The sequence below is a fragment of the Electrophorus electricus genome, chromosome 3 (genome assembly GCF_013358815.1).
Source record: "Electrophorus electricus isolate fEleEle1 chromosome 3, fEleEle1.pri, whole genome shotgun sequence".
Lineage (NCBI taxonomy): Eukaryota > Metazoa > Chordata > Actinopteri > Gymnotiformes > Gymnotidae > Electrophorus > Electrophorus electricus.
The window spans coordinates 30,105,456-30,126,592 of NC_049537.1; the positions used below are offsets into that span (position 1 = coordinate 30,105,456).

Below are 21,137 nucleotides of genomic sequence, written 5' to 3' on the forward strand. Positions count from 1 at the left end.
CATACATGTGCGCACACGTACATGACCTCAGTTTTTGCTGTCTAAAGTCTCCTGTACTGTAGTTATATAGTTCTTTGTCCTCTGTGTTAGTCATATGAAGACTAAATAATTTTACTTTCTCTCTGACAGGGGAGGATGAGTTGTACTGGTAGGATGATGGTGCAGGCAGTGAATCAGCGGGGGCGGAGCCAGCGCTCCACACCAGGCCACATTCGCAGGTGAACAAGCCCTGCCGCCTTCCCAAGCTTAAGGACACCTGCATGATTCAGAGAATTAGCCAAGGGCCATTTTGAGCAACAAATAGCCTTTTTAAAGTCTCTTGTCCTTCAACAATATTGCTTTAGCATGTCTGCGTGTGCGTTTGTCAGTGGGGTGTGGTCACCACAGGGGGATGGAAATCGAAGGTACTTTAATTGTATCTGTGTGTTCTTTCTCACTGGGTGTAAAAACGGTATGGTCACGCAAACACACATACACATCCAGAATAACAGCACACAAATAAATGCAGCTGTACAGGTACACACTCTCTCACATTCACACACGTGCACATTTGGCAACATTTTAGTAACTGTAAAATCCCATGGTCGGGTTATTTTTTTTCAACAAGTATTTTCTCTCTCTCTCCCTCTCTCTCTCCCTCTCTCTCTGTCCCTCTCTCTCTGTCCCTCTCTCTGTCTCTGTCTCTGTCTCTCTCTGTCTCTGTCTCTCTCTGTCCCTCTCTCTGTCTCTCTCTCTCTGTCTCTCTGTCCCTCTCTCTGACTCTCTGTCTCTCTGTCTCTCTCTGACTCTCTTTCTCTCTCTCTCTCTCTCTCTGTCTGTCTCTCTGTCTCGCTCGCTCGCGCTCTCGCTCTCTCTCTCTCTCTGTCTCTCTCTCTCTCAGGCCCCGCTCCAGGTCCAGGGACAGTGGTGAGGAGAATGAGAACATCCAGGAGCGTCACTTCCGCCCACACTTCCTGCAGGCGCCCGGTGACCTCATCGTGCAAGAGGGCAAACTGTGCCGCATGGACTGTAAGGTGAGGCCACACCCACTCCCTTTATTTCAGCCAGACTCCGCCTCCCCTCTGAGAGAGGGGGCCGAGACATTTGCATTTATGGCGTTTAGCTGACTTCATGCTTCCGCTGATCTTGTCGGTTTACAAGATCACTTGTGTTTTACGTTTTTAGTGCAGTAGGAGTTTTGTTGTTTGCACCATCGTAAGGACTAGGAGTGTGTGTGTGTATGTCTACGTACAGTTTCTGAGAAAAGCTTCGTCCCTGAGCAGTCCATCGTGGGCAGCGGAGGGGCGGGGGGTGTTGCTGTTGATGTCTCGGCGACCTGCTGGCGATGGACGAGAGAGATGGACTGTTTTCTCTCCCACTTTCTTTCCCTCTAATCCCAAATATTTGCGTTTGATCATCCAGCTCTCGTCATCTTCAGTTCTCCTGCTCGCTGTCTTATTGTCTCTCTCCTACCGAAATATCTAACGTGACCACACGAAAGCCAGACCACTCCAGGGATGTATTGACCCACTACAGAAAGAACCATCCTCTAATCAGACACACACACACACAGCTGTAAATGGTATTTAAAGGGATTTATTGTTTCCTACAGTTCTGCGAACTGATTTTATTTTTTTTTTCAGGCTGAAAACATCTCTCAAAGCAGAAAATGCAAAAGGGCCAAAATCATATGATGAAACTGAACGCACCTGCATGCGCTGCTTTGGTTATGATGTTTAACAGCCTGGTGGGTGGAGGGGCAGACGCATCATGTGGCGTTCATGTTCATCTGCTGACATGCACAGAGGCTTTCCTTAATAGTGCAGAATGTTTACCACACCAGATCTGTGGAACACAACATTCCAAGCAAAGTTCCATGAACTTAAAATGTGATTTCCCTGGAATCTTTGGGTTCACCTGAACTGCATTTTGGGCTCCTGTGAGAATTCCCTTCCTTATGCCAGTCCCGGGAATGGTCATTCCCAGCTAGCCGTTATTAACCAGGTACAAAATGCAGAGTAATCGTGACTACTTTTCTGCAAACTAGCTTTGTAAATGGATGTGAAAGTCGAGCATTACAACACAGATACACACAGAGTGGGGAAATCGGCCTCACACCTGTGGGTGGGGAGTATATTGGGTTTCGGCGGAGAGAGCAAGGATTGTTAAACAGACCTTGGACTTTTAATGGACCCTGGGTTTCCCATGGGGGGGGGAGCTCATTCAAGCCAGACTGAAATGAACACACCCAATCCAAGTGTGCACTGAGATCATGGTGTTAACGAGCAAGTGTACGATGTTGCTCTAAAATGCGTTTGCTTTGGCCAATGCACTTTCCTCTGTAGGTAAGCGGCCTGCCCACTCCTGACCTGATCTGGCAGTTGAATGGCCAGACCATCCGCCCAGACTCCGCCCACAAGATGCTGGTGAGGGAGAACGGAGTCCATTCGTTGGTCATTGAGCCGGTCACCAACAGAGATGCTGGGGTGTATACGTGCATTGCCACCAACAGAGCTGGGCAAAACTCCTTCAGCCTGGAGCTGATTGTGGCAGGTACGCTGACATTAATCATACACACACAGATGTGTGCTGACTCGTATGACACTTCCAGTACAAAAATTGACTTGAATTATGTCACCCATCCTCTGTTGTAGCCAAGGAGATGCACAAAACTCCGACTTTCATCGAGAAACTCCAGAACACAGGCGTTGCCGAGGGTTACCCTGTGCGCTTGGAATGCCGTGTGTCCGGAGTTCCGTTCCCTCAGATCTTCTGGAAGAAAGAGAATGAGTCCCTCACTCATAACACAGACAGAATAAGGTAGCTCAGCTCCACCAATCGTAGTCTTTGTTATGACTGAGCTAAGGCAATTTCACCCATCACAGTGCAAGTACTAACACAAGCATAGTGATAATTGATGCACTTACAGTCGCCAGCCACACCCTCTACCACGTTCCCCACACTGGGTGTGGATGTGGGTGTGGGTGTGGGTGTAACAGGGGAATGACAGTGTAGTAACCACACATGCTGCCGTCTGCACCACCTCAGAGGCGCGTCTGCAATTTACAGCCTTTGCGCTAATTTCAGCTCAAACTGTGCAAAACCTCTAATGCCTCCAGCAGACTGGGTGTCAAGCGGGTAATTGCTCTACTACGTCAGGGCGTACGTTTTATTGGTGCAGTTTTGTGGCGTGATGGGCTCGTGTGTGTGTGTGTGTGTGTTTACGTTGTGATTGGTGGACTTATTGTAGTAGCTAACTATAGTATCATATAGTCAGCTATATAGCATGTCTATAGTATCAAAAGACAGTCAGTTAGTAGAGTTGAAGAAATTCAAATTTAGTTCAGATTTCAGATTTGCTGTTCAAAGGCCTTTGTTGGACTCCGAACTATTGACCTGCGACACTGACTTTGCTGTTATGGACTCTGTTTCCCAGCATGCACCAGGACAACTTTGGCTACCTGTGCATGATCATCCAGCCAGCTTTAAAAGAGGATGCAGGCTGGTACACCGTCTCAGCCAAGAACGAAGCTGGCATAGTGTCCAGCACAGCACGGCTCGATGTACACAGTGAGTCCAAAACACGCGCACCAATGCGCGCGCACGCAAAACTGCACACACCCACAACCCCACACGCACACACGTTTAAAAAAAAACAAAACAAAAAAAAAAAAGTTTTAAAAAACTAAATGGCTGTCCTCTCCTGCCTAAAATGTCTCTTTCCAGCCCAGTGGCAGCAGACGCACCCCCCGAAGCTGAAGAAGGTGCGTCCATCCGCCAGCCGCTACGCCGCTCTGACCGAGCGAGGTCTGGACGTGAAGGCTGCCTTCTTCCCCGACTCCAGCCCCCTGCCTCCGGGCACCCTGGTGGAGAGCGACGACCTGTAGGGGGAGCCAGCCTCGGGCCTGACCCCGCGAACACGTACCCCTTTGACCCCAGTGCCACCCCCCTCCCCCCCGACTTCAACCAGAGGAACCGAACCCTTTTTGCCGTCCGGTAGAACCTGTTCAGAAGCCGGTCGGCCGGTCAGTTTGTGCTGAGAGACGCCAGTTTGCGGTGGGAAGATTCTTGCTGTCTTTCTTGATGGGCAGAGGGGAAGTGTGTGGCAATAGTGAGGTCAGACTGCTTCTAAGATGACTCGGTCTGCGCGCACACACACACACACACACACACACACACACACACACACCAGAACAGCCTGGTTTGAGGGGGATGGTGCTGTACCCATGATCACCTTGTTCTGCCTTTGCTGGATTATTTCACAAACAGTGCCTGGGAGATTATTAACCATATCAAATTGCTTAATTCAATAAAAGAGAAAAAAGATTATTCATTGCAAATAATAAAGGAGTTGCATGTAGTTCTGCATGTGTTGCTATGGTGCCAACATGTAAGCCCTTGTATTATGCAGCACCTCATTTCCTTCTCCTGGGCTGCGGGGGGGGTCTGTTCTTTCCGTTCTTTTCTGTGTAAAGGGGTGACTGTGTGTTTGGAGGGGTGTGGGAGGAGTTTTTACACACGCATCCAAAGCTCAGCGGTGAGGGTGTTCACGCGTCGTCATTTGGTTTTGGGGTTTTTTTCTAGGTCAACCCCAGCAGTCTGGGTGTAGTCACAGAAAACACACTTCCATGGACAGCCGCTTAATCTGGATCCAGAATAATGGATACAAGTTTGGTAGACGTTGCACAAGGCCAGGCCTTATTTTTCACTTTCTATTTTATTGTTTGTTTGTGATTTTGGTCGTGAGGGATTGCTGAAGTGGCTAACGAGGCTGATGTGAGGTTGAAGGACGGTTTTAAAGTGACACGTTTCCTGTGTGTTTCTGTGGGATAATAAAAGCCAGTGTGGTCTGTATGTGGGCAGGAGCATCTGCAAAGGGCACGAAGGAGATTATGCTGTCACTCATTGAGTGAACATCACGTCAAAAAAAGTGGATATAAGGAATTAACGTTATAGAAATTAGCAGTGGGGAAAATGCATGAATATGCTGGATATTATAAAACTGAAGTTTGTTTTAAAGTTTGGAATCATGGAAGCAGACACGTGTGTCTACGTGCACATGACTACATTTCCAGAAAAGGTCAAAGGAAAACAGTATTTACAGACGCATTAAATTATATTAGTGACTTTATTCTCAGAGATTTAAACACAGGCTTTATTTAATGATGAACTACGTACTGCCATCACAAGTCACTTAAATCTTTTTTTTTTTTTTTCCTTCATATTAATATATATTCACATATGCAACTCTGGTACTTACAATGAATTGGAGTCAAACTGTTTGTTGGGCTGTTGGATTGTTATACAATTTGCACATCATTAAGGCTTGCAATGTATTTTGATAATGTATCTAAACATATGGCTATATAGTATGTACTCACACAAGTGTTGCAATATCTTTTGCCTTTTTCAAATGTTTGCCCTCAGTTACTGCTGTCTAACGGGCCTCACGATGAAAGCCAACCTGCACCTGTGTATCTGAACACTCTCCCGACTCTGTTCTGGTTTATGAACACCAATATAAATAAAGGTCTTTGAAAGTACTGAACCTGGAATGAAAGCACCTCTTTCGTAAAAACACATCTTAAACCCTTTAATAGTTTGGTATAACAAAGCAGCTTTGGGTCTACGAGCAGGAAAACTGGATATTGACTAATTCACATTTAAATGCTAGAATACAGAAGCTGTTGTGTGTTTTGTATTGTGCATGTTTACATGATGAGGGGTCTTTAGAAGGTCTTTGGTGTTGTGTCTGTATCTTTTAAAGACTAGACAACGGGGTGTAGACAGGCTGTCCTCGTCTGATGGTCGTCCTTTACAAAACCTGCCAATTAAGGAATTAAACTCTGTCCAGGAGCCTCAAAGCTATGAATGCAGACACACCACTGAAGTTTAGTTTTATTTAACATTACAAAATCAGCTGCTTTGGTGGCCGTAATGGGTGTAGAGAGCTCGTATGCTTGCGGCTGACCTATGACCTCAGTTGTAGGCAGTTGCAGTTGTAGGCTGACACACACACACACCCCACCAAAAAAAAATCTGAAGGAGCTAAAAATAAAACTTAATGCGGCCAGCTGTGTGTGTGTGTGTGTGTGTGTGTGTGTAAAACTCCCATGAAAAGGGAGACTTAAAAAAATGACGACCAAAATGTGGTTGTAGGTTTTGTATTTTAACATGTGAGCGTCGAGGACTAACTAAAGCTCTCACCGTCACTCGGTCATCGCCTGAGTTTTTCTCTCTCTGCTCAGTGACTGAGACTGAGCGTCCATTTAAAAGCAGTATATCCAAACCGTTTGGTGAAGCTTGTAAAAGAACCATTTTGAAGACAAAACATTCCTGAATGTTAAAAGGACACGACTGACCATTGCTGACATCAACAAACGTCATTCACCTTTACAAACAGAGACCTCAAGTGGTAGGGTTTTCACACTACAGGTTTAGGCCAGGGACCGTACCACCGGTGCCGTGCGGAGGGCAGGGATTAAAGGTGGAACCAACTGCACCAGGGTGCTACAGGGCCAGATGCAGTCCACCATCCACCAGCAACACCTGTCCTGTGACGTAGGGCGTCTCTAAGAGGAACAGCACAGCCTGGGCCACCTCCTCCGGCTGGCCGAAACGCCCCAGAGGAATCCGCCTGCGTTCGTCTTCCTCTCTCAGGCCTGCGGTCATGTCTGTTTGGATGAGCCCTGAGTAGGTCACAGGGGAGGGGGCATCAAGACCCAACACTCAAACAACACCATGCATGGATAGAGAGACCTACAGAGAGACATATGCATGGAGACATACATGGCTAGGCAGACATGCGCAGATACGTGTACATGGACAGAGAGACACGCAGATATGTTTACACGAAGAGACATACATCTCAGACCATGAGTCAGTTATTTTAAAAAGGGAGGGGGTGTCAGAACCAGAACAACTTATATTTGACACTCCATCTTGAAACTGAATAAATATTACAGCCAAACTGAAACAAGTTATAAATGTATGTATATGTTGAGTGGAGCGTGTGGTCGGGTGTCAGGCACATGCATGTTAGACTCTCCAGAGAGAAATCCCCCACTTAAATAAACACAGTTATTACACTGTATTAATGGCAACTCATTTTTAGACACTGACCTGCACACTCGCCAGCAACCTAATTAGAAAGACCAACCCTGCGCCTACCCGACTTTTAGGAGGACTTCACCGTACAGCGACAGACTGTGGGGCATCTGTCAGTCACACTCTTCCTCCTTCCTCGTCACTGGTCACTGCTGACTGGACACGAACTGGGAGGTGGACCGTTCCAATCCAGCAGTGACCGTGACGTCAGGTTGGACGTGGTGCTCTTAGGACTGTTAGGCACAGCAGAGTTGCTGGTAGTTGTTACGTGCGTCAGTGCCACTGCCGAGTTGGCACTGGTTTTCCAGAAAAATACCGAACCGGACGCATTTTTTGACCATTGGTGGTTATTTGGTGGATGGTCACCCATAACTGGGCACGTGGTGTAGAGTTTCTGACTCTGCACAGGGCATATCTAGTAAAGTGGTTAGTGAGTGTATGTGGAACTGAGAGGCCACCTGAGACTGAAGTACTGAAGTACAGGAGAAATAGAAGAAAACAGACGAGACAAGACGAGATGAGACTACCTGGAGCCACCAGATTGACTCGAATGCTCCGGGAGGCCACCTCTTTAGCCAGGGACCGGGAGAAACCCTCCAGGCCGGCTTTGCTGGCACTGTACGCACACTGGCCAGCGTTGCCTTTCATACCCACCAGCGAGCCTGAGACAACATTCCATCAACATCCACAGAAGATTTACAGAACGTCTGATTAATACAAACACACAGGAAATGACTCTGACCTCTGTTTACACATAGTCTATGCACTGATTGATAAATATTTCTCTAGGACCACACTGTCAGGCTTAAAGGACATTTACAGAATTTAAAAATCCACCAATACGCACAAGCGCATAATGAACATATATTTTTTTTAAAAATAATAAAAAAAAACGCCTCGTTGCCACAGCCAAGATGTACTGAGAGCAGACTCCTAAGAAATAATGGAACTCTGTCGCCACCTGGTGGCAAATAGATTATTTACAGCTTTTGGCATATGCTCGTATGCCATTATCCAGAGCCGCTTACATATTTATAAGTATTACAGCATGTGTGTCCCCTGGGAATCAAACCCTTGATCTGCGTGTTACTAGCACCTTTCTTATCTTATATCAAATCAGTTCATTATATATTAGGGTATATACATCATATCAAATCAGTTCATCAGTTCATTATATATTAGGGTATATATATATATATATATATATATATATATATATATATATATATATATATATATATATATATATATATATATATATATATCATATCAAATCAGTTCATCAGTTTTCATTTTTATACTTGCATCCCAAAGAGGGACCTTGTTCTAGAATCAGTGTAAAGAATATAAGTTATGTTGTATTGGTCTGGTCAGGTAAGGACTCACCTATGTTGACAATGGCCCCTCCTTTACTAAGCATGCTCCGTAGCGCAGCCTTACACGTAAGCATGGAGCCCAGCAGGTTCGTATGAAGAACAGAGCCGATGTCTTCAGATTTACTCCTCAATAATAACGCATCTCTACATGAAACCCACAAAGAATCGGGCAAACAGCAAAATCAGACATGTGCCCGTTTATGGCTGCGTTTATTGTCCACGCCTGTGTACTGTCCACAATCACACCATAAACGTTTGTGTGCAAAACCCAAAGTGACGTCTTTTTTGTTAATGAACTGGCTCACAACTTCAGTGCAACAAGGAGAAACGCAAAATGGGTCTTTAATAAGGCATGACCAAAAAGGCACGCATGTGGGCGTGAAAGCGCGCTTAGGACCAAAAACGCACGCACGCAGGCGAGAAATCACGCTTTATGACCAAAACCCCCACATGTATGTTGGTGTACAATCACATTTATGACCAAAAACACACACGCATGTTGGTGTGCCATCACCTGATAATTCCTGCTGCGTTCACCAGGTAGTCCACAGGGCCACACGTGCTGGTGATGGTCTCAAACACACTCTGAACATCGTGCTCTCTGGACACGTCACAGCTGAGGCCCACGTGAGCCACTGTAGGTGAACACATACACAGTGCAGTCACTCAAAAATGCTCTCTGGGTTTACCAAAACGGAACTCTAGTGGGACTAGAAAGTTTCAGACGGGTTCTGTATGAAAATAGTAAAGACGCTAAAAAGAAAACAGTTGGCAGTTACTGCCGCATCTTGGCTGATGTTAAATAATCTTTGCAGAGAACTGAAACTACTCCAGTTATAAAGGGATCCACCTCCAGGAAGTGATTCCGCTGTCCCCAGGGCTGCTTCTTGGTTTCTGGAGACCACCACGACCCTGTGACCCTTCTGTGCCAGCAACTGGGCAACTGCCCGGCCAATGCCACGTGAGCCCCCACACACCACACCCAATCTGGACATCGCCCCCTGTAGGCAATCGGGAGAAGGCATTAGGCACCTGTTACAAATGACTGAGAAGATGAGAGTCGCATCGTGAAACACAGAGATGGTAGATAAAACAACAGTTTATTCAAAAAAGCAAACTCAAAAGGGACTAGCCATTTTGTTGCTATAACAAAATTTAACTCAAATTTAAATATTTAAATTTGAATATTTTAATTCACTTCATGGTGCCTTACATTAACAGTTAGACATTTTAATTCATTTAAAAGTCTTTCATTTAAAAGTCTTTATAAATTTACTTTATTTGGTTAATTGGTTTTAAGACCAGTTTAGTTTAAGATGTCCCAACATCTAGGCTAGAGGTGTCCAAGTCCAGTTCCAACCCTAATCTGGCACAACTGGCTCAAATATTAAGAAGGTAGTGACGAATAAAATTAACGGGATCATGTGGGATTAGTATTAGGATTGGAAGTAGCCTGTAATCCGACACTTCACCAACACCGGACCTGGCCAGCCCTGATTTAGGATCAAAGGTTGTATTTAACACAGTTAAATAAATATAACCTGAATGTGACAGATTATACGTCCAAAACGGATTTACTGATTTAGTGGCAATGTAGCAAGTGCACGGGCGTCCTCCTCCACAATGTCAGCGACATTAAAACCCAAAACAAAAAGCCACACCGCGAACGCAGATGAGTCCGTCTGCAAACGCAAGTTACAGTCCCAGCAGCCCCAGCGTGTAGCTAGACTCCGTCGTCTTCCCTTCTGCCCTGTCACAGCCTTCTCTGCGTCTCCTAATCCCGTCAAAACAAACGCGTGGCCACGCCCACACGCCCGCGTCACAGCCCGACACCGCCCCCTTCCGTAAACCTACGCTGCCTGCGTAGTGCCGATGACCGGTTACGCAGTTAACGTGGGAAAGATGGCGGAGCGCAAGGAAGGGGTCACCGTGCAGCTTCACCGGGAGGCCGCCGATATTGAAGGCAAGATGCTTCGATTCTGTCCGTGCTAATACCGCGTTAAAGAGAACCGGGATTGTGTAAATTTGCGCTAATCTCGTCGACGCTACGCTGTAGCACTAAACGTGCTTCTAACACGACTTTAAGAAACTGCAGAAGTAAATAAGGGCGTCCTCACGGAGCTCCACCACAGGACCTATAGGCACAAATAACGCAAATGACGAGCATATGCTTACCTATCTTTATGCAGTCGACGACAGTGAGGTCATTCGCTTGCTGTGCACAATGTGGGGATGTTCAGGCTCTGGTAAAACTGTACAAGACACAAGAAGAAGCAGTTGGGTTGAACTGTAGTGGTCCGACTGCGGAGCTCCGCCATAGGGCCCTTCCCTCGTGTGACGCATGGGGGCGCGCCACGCTTTAATTCGATACTACAATGTGCCCACAGTTCGAAAAAAACAAAACAAAAAGTGTGTGTGTCCTGTCTATCCTGTCTGTCTACATTGAAGAGTAGTGATTTAGAGCTAACCACAATATTTTGACGAATTAAAAAAAATTGTCTGCAGAACAGTTGCCCAAAGAATGTATTTCCTGCAAGTGTTTCAGTGTAATTGAAATGCATTGTTGCTTGATTTTGTGTGCCTGGTTTAGCAGACGACTCAGTGAAACCACAATCAGCATCTGAAGACCAGAAGCTGACCGTCGATGATGTCACTTTGAGTAAAGTGAAGGCAGAGGACAGTCAAGGACAAACACTTGCCTCCACAACATCAGGTAACGGCTGATTTTGGTTTCTCCGCTGATATCACTGAGGCATCGTTAAATAAATCACTCTACTGGCTTATGTCTGTTTCAGAGAGACACGCGTCCATCCAGGCTACACTAGAAGGCCTGGAGACACTAGTGGACTTGAATGGAGGTAAAGGAGACCTGGGTTGACCTCCCCAAACCCCTACCTATGCTGTAACTCGAGTACAGGCATTAAGCGTTACATAGCAGCTGTGTGTGTGTGTGTGTGTGTGTGTGTGTGTGTGTGTATGTGTGTATGTGTGTGTGTATGTGTGTGTGTGCGTGATCAACCCTGCAGCTGGTAGGAAATCTTGCCCATTATGTCCAGAGGAGAAGTTCAAGGCCTGTTACAGCCACAAACTGAGACGTCACCTACAGAACCTTCACTGGAAAGTTTATGTGGAATTTGAAGGTAATTGAATTGTCCACACATATCGAAACACTGTGGGATATTTGTTATAATTATTTATAATGCGTGAGGAAGTCTGTGGTGCTCGTGAATATTCGCATTGGGTTAGGGTTTGGTGCTCATGAATATTCGCATTGGGCTTCACAGGTCAGAGGATGTGTATCTGTCACCTGGCCTGCAGACAGATGAGGGCCAGTCTCGGCATAGACCAGGTGAGTCATGTTTTTCCTCCTGACGCCCCAAAAACCCGCGTCTTCGGTCACATGATCACGCGTGTAATTCATTGCACGCCGTGAGGAAGCAGCCAGGAGAAATGGAATGTTGGGACGTGGGACTACAGTTCGTTAGTGTATGCGCGTCACACCTTTCTGAGGATGAGAGGAGAGAGACATGAAGGTTTCCAGGCCACTGTTCAACCTTGTTATTGTTTGTTTATTGTTCATGACTGGTTGTGCCTGTTTTTGGTTGAGATTTTGAGACCTGCTATTCTGCCTCCTCACGTTTCTGTGTGTGTCGTCTCCTCACATGACCCTGTGTGCGCGTGCACGCGCCTTCTCCTCGTGTGTGGTCTCCTCACGTGTGTGTGTTGTCTCCTCACGTGTGTGTTGTCTGCTCACGTGTGTGTGTGTGTGTGTGTGTGTGTGTGTGTGTGTGTGTGTTATCTAGGCTCAAGCCCGGCTGGTAGCTCACTACCATTGTGTAGTGTGCTCGGTCACTATTGCTCGAAAGACCGACATGATCAGCCACCTGAAACGCCATATCAACAAGGGTGAGACCGAGGCCAGCTATTCAGGCACCTCCGACGTTCTGTACGAGGAGCCAGGTAAGGAGCCTGTCTCGGCCTCGCTCTTCTGTGACATTCTTTGATAGCACAGCTAGGAGACAGAAAGGAACTAGATGGGAAAATAACAGCTGTCTGGGATCCTGTCCATCTCTCTCTGTTTTCCTTACCCTCTGCCTGTCTCTCTCTCTCTCAGTCCCAGGTGGTCAGACCTATGAGATCATGAAAGAACTTGGCACCAATGTGCAACTGATGCCCAACCACAACACACCCCAGAAAACAGACACCTACTTCAACCGCAAGATGAAGACCAACCGGTGAAAGTCCCAGTGCAGCATTATATCTCACACACACGCACACACACATGCTCTGGCTCCATCCATGTGACCTGAGGCTTTCTTTTCATTGGTCTTCCAGGCAGCTTGTATTTTGCTCACTCGCAGTCCTCGCAGAGGAAAGGAGTCCGCTGGAATGTCTGGATGCATTCGGAGCTACAGGTGGGGCTCTCTCTCCATGAGTGGAATAAACAGTTTGGTTGATAAGTCAGGATCTTTTTGCTCTTAAGTATTTTTTTAGGTCTTGGTCATTTATGCCTGATTGCGATATGCCAAGCAGTGGAGATATTTAAGTTCTGATTAGTGCTTGTGGACGCTGTTTGGCCTGATCCAGTGTTGTGCGTGCTCTGTTATCCACTCGTTGTCCTGTGTAGGCATTATGGGTCTGCAGTGGGCCAAGCACCTGCGCAGTGCTGTTAAAGTGACGATCAACGACATCAACGAGGCCTGCGTGAAGATGATCAAGGAGAACTGCTGCCTCAACCACATCCGGGGGGAGGGCGGCCGTATCCCACGGCAACAGGAGGCGCCAGCAGAGGGCGAAGCCCCCATCACCACGGTGGAGGTGACCAAGATGGACGCCAATGTCATCATGCACCTGAGACCCTTTGACTACATGTGAGTGGAGGGTGGGGGGTCAGGGTGCATGATTATTCAGTAATGGGTGGATCCTTTCAGAATTTTAAGGTCAACTCAAGTCCATTTCCTGTTTTATGATGTCAGACACCTGGACCCGTTCGGCACTGCTGTGAACTACCTGGACGCCGCGTTCCGTAACGTACGCAACTTGGGCATCGTCTCGGTGACGTCGACGGATACGGGCTCGCTCTATTCCAAATCCCTGAACGTCACGCTGCGCCATTACGGCTGTCAGATCGTGAGGACGGAGTACTACAGAGAGCTGGCAGCACGCGTGGTGACTGCCGCCATAGCCAGGTGGAGCAGCGGCAGCCAACTACAGCTGGGAGCTCTCACACACACACTCTCACACATACGCGCACACACACACACGCACACTCTCACACACACTCGCGCACACACACACACGCACACACACACACACACACGCACACTCTCACGCACACTCGCACACGCACACTCTCACACACTCTCGCACACACACACACGCGCACTCACACATACGCGCACTCACATACGCGCACTCACACATACGCGCACTCACACATACGCGCACTCACACATACGCGCACTCACACATACGCGCACTCACACATACGCGCACTCACACATACGCGCACTCACACATACGCACACACACACACACACACACACATACGCACACACACACTCTCACACACACGCACACTCACACACACACGCACACTCTCACACACACACACGCACACTCTCACACTCACACACGCGCGCACTCACACACACGCGCACTCACACATACGCGCACTCACACATACGCACACACACACACACATACACACACAGCAACTTTCTTGCACAGGAGAAATGGCTACAGCTACAACACACACACACACACACACACACTTGCACAAGAGAAACAGCTACAGCTACAACACAACTTGCACAGGAACTACAGTCACTACACACAAGCGCTTACACAGGAGCCAAGCTATGTGCTGCAGATCCAAGAACCTGTGTGTGTGTGTGTGTGTGTGTGTGTGTGTGTGTGTGTGTGTGTGTGGGCAGGGCTGCAGCGCGCTGCAATAAAGGCGTGGAGGTGCTGCTGGCCGTGGCGTTGGAGCACTTTGTGCTGGTGGTGGTCCGGGTTCTGCGTGGGCCCACGCAGGCTGACGAGACGGCCAAGAAGCTGCAGCAGCTACTGCACTGCCAGTGGTGCGAGGAGAGGGTTTTCCTCCACCCTGGCAACATGGTGGAGGGTCAGTCCCACTGTAGCACCACCCACAAACGCTGCGGCATGACTACAGCCGCACGCACTCGCTACAGGCGCTACACACACTGCTCCCAGTACAAGCTGTAGTCTGCACACTGTATATGATGTGCTCATGCTGTGGATTCGTGTCCTCTACAGAGAACCTGTACAGACAGCTACCCTGTCAGTGCCACAGCGGCATGCCAGGCAAGACGGCGGTGGAGCTCGGCCCTCTCTGGTTCGCTTCTAGTCCTCCTTCGTCTGTTCACCAGTGCACTCACTCCCTCATTCACGCATTGGTTAACCAATCCGGTGGTGTCTGTGCCTCCGATCAAAGCCCGTCTCCCCCCCCTCCATGCGTGCCAGGTCGGGGTCCCTCTTCAACACTGGGTTCCTCAGGCGGATGCTGGTGGCGGCTGTGCAGCACAGCATGGATGACGTCCAGCCGCTGGTGAAGACACTCATCTGTGAGGCCGACTGCACCACACTTAAGTCCTTCTCTGTCACTGGCCACTCGCTTCTCACCAACCAGGGTATGTCCGTCCATCCCCAGTACCACTGTATAGACATATGCCACAATATACACGTTATGTACACAAATACCACTATATAAACACACTTTATACCACTATACACGACATGCACTATATACCACCTATATACACCAGTACCACTATATACCAATATACACGTTATATACACAAATACCACTATATAAACACACTTTATACCACTATACACACTATACACGACATGCACTATATACCACCTATATACACCAGTACCACTATATACCAATATACACGTTATATACACAAATACCACTATATAAACACACTTTATACCACTATACACGACATGCACTATATACCACCTATATACACCAGTACCACTATATACCAATATACACGTTATATACACAAACACCACTATATAAACACACTTTATACCACTATACACACTATACACGACATGCACTATATACCACCTATATACACCAGTACCACTATATACCAATATACACGTTATATACACAAATACCACTATATAAACACACTTTATACCACTATACACACTATACACGACATGCACTATATACCACCTATATACACCAGTACCACTATATACCAATATACACGTTATATACACAAATACCACTATATAAACACACTTTATACCACTATACACACTATACACGACATGCACTATATACCACCTATATACACCAGTACCACTATATACCAATATACACGTTATATACACAAATACCACTATATAAACACACTTTATACCACTATACACACTATACACGACATGCACTATATACCACCTATATACACCAGAACTACTATATAGACTATATACCTACTATATACACACTATATATAGAAATATCACTATATACACACAATATACATGCTGTATACCACTATATACACACTATATCCCACAATATACCAACTATATACCCACTATATACCAGTATATATACACGTTATAAACACAAATACCACTATATACCAATATACACACTATATACCAATATGCACACTATATACCACTTTATACACACTATATACACCAGTACCACTATATACCAATATACATACTGTATACCACTATATACACACATCATATACACACTATATACACAAATACCACTATATACACCAGTACCACTATATACCAATATACACACTATATACAAATACCACTATATACACACTATATACACAAATACCACTATATACACCAGTACCACTATATACCAATATACATACTGTATACCACTATATACACACATCATATACACACTATATACACAAATACCACTATATACACCAGTACCACTATATACCAATATACACACTATATACAAATACCACTATATACACACTATATACACAAATACCACTATATACACCAGTACCACTATATACCAATATACACACTATATATATGCTGTATACCACTATAGACACAAATGCCACTATATACACCAGTACCACTATATACCAACATACACACTATATACACAAATACTACTACATACACCAGTACCACTATATACCAATATACACACTATATATACACTATATACACAAATACCACTATATACACCAGTACCACTATATACCAATATACACACTATATATACACTATATACACAAATACCACTATATACACCAGTACCACTATATACCAATATACATACTATATATATGCTGTATACCACTATAGACGCAAATGCCGCTATATACACCAGTACCACTATATACCAATATACACACTATATATATGCTGTATACACAAATACCACTATATACACCAGTACCATTATATAACAATATACACACTATATTTATGCTGTATACCACTATATACACACTATATACACAAATACCACTACATACACCAGTACCACTATATACCAATATACACACTATATATACACTATATACACAAATACCACTATATACACCAGTACCACTATATACCAATATACACACTATATATATGCTGTATGCCACTATAGACACAAATGCCACTATATACACCAGTACCACTATATACCAATATACACACTATATACACAAATACCACTACATACACCAGTACCACTATATACCAATATACATACTATATATATGCTGTATACCACTATAGACACAAATGCCACTATATACACCAGTACCACTATATACCAATATACACACTATATATATGCTGTATACACAAATACCACTATATACACCAGTACCACTATATACCAATATACACACTATATATATGCTGTATACCACTATAGACACAAATGCCAGTATATACACCAGTACCACTATATACCAATATACACACTATATATATGCTGTATACACAAATACCACTATATACACCAGTACCATTATATACCAATATACACACTATATTTATGCTGTATACCACTATATACACACTATATACACAAATATCACTATATACCAATCTACACACTATATACACGCTGTATACCACTATATACACACTATATACATACACATCCTATACCCACTATATACACAAATACCACTGTATACACCAGTACTATATATCAATACACACACACACACACACACACACACACACACACACACACACACATATATATATATATATATATATATATATATATATATATATATATATATATATACACCACTATATAGACCAGTACCACTATATACCAATACACGCTATATACACGCTGTATACCACTATATACACACTATATACCAAAATATACCAACTATATACACACATCATATACGTTATATATACAAATACCACTATATACACACAATATACACGTTATATACACAAATACCACTATATACACACTTTATACCACTATACACGACATACACTATATACCACCTATATACACCAGTACCACTATATAGACCATAACCACTATATAGACTATATACCCACTATATACCACTATATACACACTGTATATAGAAATATCACTATATAAACAAATGCCACTATATATACCACTACCACTATAGACATTTACCACTATATACACCAGTACCACTATATACACAAATACCACTAAATACACACTATATAGACAAATACCACTATATATACCAGTACCACTACATAGACATATACCCACTATACACACAAATACCACTATATACACTATATACCTAGTATATAGACACAATATTCCACTATTTACACTATATACACCAGTACCACTGTATAGACAAACCACTATAAATACAATTAACACTATATAAACTTTATACACAAATACCAATATTTAAAATATCTCTATATAACATATTTAGAAATCTCTTATAGTATATTATTAATATATTGTAAGTAGAATTCTATGAAAATAGGTTAACAGTTTCCCATTTCCTGACAAAAATAAAAAATATTTTCCCTTTAAGTATATATGGATTTGTTGATTTAGAAGCAACTGGCTCTCTGTTGGTCACTGCCTGATTGGTGCTTTTGTTTCAGTGGAGTGTGGCGTGGTCATCAAAACCCTACAGAAGGTGGAGGAAGCGGACACCGTTGACCAGTCAGGTGGGAATGCGGCTGGACGCGTGTGAGCTGTAATCCGGTCTCCTTCCTGACGCATTTTTTCCCCTGATGCTGTTCTTGGTTTTCAGTGTAGGAACCCTACACTGACCAGACCTCAGACACACTGGAGTAATGATCGTGTAGATTCTCTCTGCTACACTGAGTGTCCTTTCTGAACCTATGTAGCTAATACCACAGGGACAGCGGTCACTCAGTGGCTAAGTAATCAGAAGGTTGCTGGTTCAAGTCCCCCCCCCCCCCCCGCCAAGTTGCCACTGTTGGTCCCCTGAGCAAAAACCTTAACCCTCAATTATTCAAGTTGTGTTCAGTCATAATTGTAAGTTGCTTTGGATAAAAGCATCATGTAATTCCTGTAAATGTAAATAATGTTATCAATAAATGCTAAAATCAGTTGGCAGACATCAAGTGACTTACACATTTATGAGTATGACAGTGCGTCTGGGCCACAGGAATCAAACCTTAGTCTTAATATCACCAGCTCTACAACATTTCACTACAAACACTTGAGGTTTTATTTTTGAAAGAACGGACTCCAGCAGTTTCACAAGTGTATCATGAAGGGACACACATATGCAGCCATCCATGTGTAACAGCTGGGTGACTTAAATGACCTCTAGGTGGCAGTATGGAGTACTTATCAAGACCATGGAGACAAAAGTTCCATTTTTTTCTTTGTGAAATACAGTTTAAGTGCAATATAGTTTGTCCACTAGCCAAGCACATATCTCGGTATGGACACAGTGTAAGAAGACAGACGTGTCTTAGCTGTTCCATCGTAAATTCTGCTAGATTTGAATTTTGGTCCCGCATATACTACGTGGTTCTGTTTATACTTCATAATGTCTTGAGCACAAAAAGGTAGAAGAGGCACTGCTGAGTTGTGCCAGTCGTTCAGCTCATTCTGTTAATTTTAAGTTCATTTTCTCGGTTGTGAGTGTCACCAGAATGGACTCGGTGAGCGTCGTGCAGCTGCAGCGTGGTGGAGTGAGAAGGCACAGCTACTTGTCCACGCTGCGCTAATGGTCCTCCGCCAGGAGTTTGGTTCAACGTCTGTGGCTCAGTTCATGTGGAACTGGCAACAATGATGTTTTCTCACTGGTTTTCTTGCTCAGGCAAGAGGAAGACTGCGGAGGAGGGGGGCACACTGGTGAAGAAGCTGAGGTCCGAGGCCTCGCTGGAGCACCCCGCGTTCTACTACAGCATCCATCGCCACAGCATCCGCGGCATGAATATGCCCAAGTGAGCGCCTGCAGTCCCTGCCTTTCCGAAATGGCCTTGTTTACTGTCCAATGCCACACCAAAATTATTTACTGGCCAAATCAGCTTTTAGAAAGTGGCACAAATGATGTGTTTGCTTGTTTTAATAGTAAAAAGTTAAATATAACTATTCTGGAAGTGTATTTGAGGTTGTTGGGTTGTTTGCCAGAAGCCTAGCGCTTCTTGGACAAAATAACTCTTAATGGGGATTCTCGACTGTAAAATCGTTTTTAAATGTTTAAAAATGTTTTACATGTGTAATTACACACGACTTACTTAATTCGTGTCTGTTCCTACAGGCTGAATAAGTTCTTACAGTACCTGAGTGAGGCGGGATTCCGTGTCAGCCGAACGCACTTCGACCCGACAGGCGTTCGCACCGACGCCACACTGGAGCAGTTCAAATCCGTTCTTACCAAATATAGTGTGCCCACGTACTCCACAGCGACCTCCACCGGTAGTGTAGGGCATGGCATCACCGCGGAGGAAACGGGCCGCAAAACGGACTAATCCGGACAGGAGCGAACGAATGAACAGCAACGCGTGCATGCGTTTCTGGAGGTGCGCACTCTCTGCTGACTGTGATGTTTTATATTATGCCAGGCTGTTAATTCTTACTGCACTGAGACTTTACCCCCTTGAAGACTCTTGCCACTGGGGCATTTTCATGTGACGAGCGAACGGTGTCTGGTTCGCATCATCTACAGTGAGCCTACAAGCTTTCAATATCTAATGCAGATATTTATTTTTCAGTTTTTTAACAATAATATTTGATGTTTGATGTGTGTTTTTCCCATTAATTTTATCAGCTTTGCTGCTTATAAATTCTTTCTGTATTATTTTTGCCTCACACTTGATTAATCAGATTACCACGAGAAAGTTTATTTTCCCAAACATAACGTGAATAAACTGAAGTACGAGGAGTCTGGATGTCCTAGTGGAACCTGTCAGCTAGACGGCACAGCCGTGGACCATCTCTGTCCCCAGATGAGTTCAGCAGTCCTCTGGTAGCCATGAGCAAGTCTCTGATTCTGACTGCCCTTCTCAAGAGCGCTCAAATATTCTTTCAAGACTTGGATCTCTAGGAATTGCACCAATACCCTTTTCATCCAAAACTCTACTATTAGACCTACTTAAATTGATCTCTTCTGGGCACTGTGCCATGCACGTGGACTCTTATAACACCTGGCTGGC

General features: G+C 44.7%; 3 protein-coding genes across 11 annotated transcripts in view; 2 read left to right on the plus strand and 1 right to left on the minus strand.

Annotated features, from left to right (window-relative positions):
- palld (palladin, cytoskeletal associated protein) overlaps positions 1 to 5,522 on the plus strand; it is a 66,265-nt gene extending 60,743 nt beyond the window's left edge. For all 6 annotated transcript variants that reach the window (XM_035524369.1, XM_035524370.1, XM_035524371.1 and 3 more), the window contains 6 exons: positions 130 to 218; positions 881 to 1,013; positions 2,325 to 2,532; positions 2,634 to 2,799; positions 3,416 to 3,549; positions 3,706 to 5,522. In XM_035524369.1, the coding sequence (XP_035380262.1) occupies positions 130 to 218; positions 881 to 1,013; positions 2,325 to 2,532; positions 2,634 to 2,799; positions 3,416 to 3,549; positions 3,706 to 3,866 (891 nt within the window). In that variant the 3' untranslated portion in view covers positions 3,867 to 5,522. The remainder of the gene's footprint in view (positions 1 to 129; positions 219 to 880; positions 1,014 to 2,324; positions 2,533 to 2,633; positions 2,800 to 3,415; positions 3,550 to 3,705) is intronic.
- Positions 5,181 to 10,785, minus strand: cbr4 (carbonyl reductase 4). Of its 3 annotated transcripts, none has more exons than XM_035524376.1 (6): positions 10,638 to 10,785; positions 9,313 to 9,463; positions 8,977 to 9,097; positions 8,473 to 8,606; positions 7,614 to 7,748; positions 5,181 to 6,668 (listed from the first exon to the last, which is right to left on the minus strand). In XM_035524376.1, the coding sequence occupies exons 2-6, from the start codon at positions 9,455 to 9,457 to the stop codon at positions 6,490 to 6,492; spliced, it is 714 nt and encodes a 237-aa protein (XP_035380269.1). In that variant the 5' UTR covers positions 9,458 to 9,463; positions 10,638 to 10,785; the 3' UTR covers positions 5,181 to 6,489. The 3 variants fall into 3 exon arrangements, with proteins under 3 accessions (XP_035380269.1, XP_026871729.2, XP_026871728.2); XM_027015928.2 differs by lacking the exon at positions 10,638 to 10,785 and adding an exon at positions 10,041 to 10,237; XM_027015927.2 differs by lacking the exon at positions 10,638 to 10,785 and adding an exon at positions 10,004 to 10,237.
- trmt1l (tRNA methyltransferase 1-like) lies at positions 10,356 to 20,866 on the plus strand. Of its 2 annotated transcripts, none has more exons than XM_035524375.1 (16): positions 10,356 to 10,425; positions 11,056 to 11,175; positions 11,258 to 11,320; positions 11,489 to 11,602; positions 11,747 to 11,811; positions 12,266 to 12,422; positions 12,577 to 12,697; positions 12,798 to 12,877; positions 13,090 to 13,333; positions 13,439 to 13,651; positions 14,399 to 14,589; positions 14,742 to 14,820; positions 14,949 to 15,115; positions 18,603 to 18,668; positions 19,799 to 19,925; positions 20,243 to 20,866. In XM_035524375.1, exons 1-16 carry the CDS (start codon positions 10,365 to 10,367, stop codon positions 20,451 to 20,453), a joined length of 2,079 nt encoding a protein of 692 aa, XP_035380268.1. In that variant the 5' UTR covers positions 10,356 to 10,364; the 3' UTR covers positions 20,454 to 20,866. The 2 variants fall into 2 exon arrangements, with proteins under 2 accessions (XP_035380268.1, XP_026871725.2); XM_027015924.2 differs by having other exon boundaries at positions 10,364 to 10,425; positions 11,053 to 11,175.
- Positions 20,867 to 21,137: the final 271 nt, after the last annotated feature.

Bases quoted from the DNA above. Each gene is read 5' to 3' on its own strand.
- trmt1l (XM_027015924.2), top strand. From the start codon at position 10,365: ATGGCGGAGCGCAAGGAAGGGGTCACCGTGCAGCTTCACCGGGAGGCC. The intron at 11,176-11,257 runs GTAACGGCTGAT...TGTCTGTTTCAG, and splicing joins ACTTGCCTCCACAACATCAG to AGAGACACGCGTCCATCCAG. The intron at 13,334-13,438 runs GTGAGTGGAGGG...TTATGATGTCAG, and splicing joins CTGAGACCCTTTGACTACAT to ACACCTGGACCCGTTCGGCA.
- cbr4 (XM_035524376.1), bottom strand. From the start codon at position 9,457: ATGTCCAGATTGGGTGTGGTGTGTGGGGGCTCACGTGGCATTGGCCGG. The intron at 7,749-8,472 runs GTGAGTCCTTAC...ATGTTGTCTCAG, and splicing joins AGGGGCCATTGTCAACATAG to GCTCGCTGGTGGGTATGAAA. The intron at 6,669-7,613 runs GTAGTCTCATCT...TGACCTACTCAG, and splicing joins AGTCAATCTGGTGGCTCCAG to GGCTCATCCAAACAGACATG.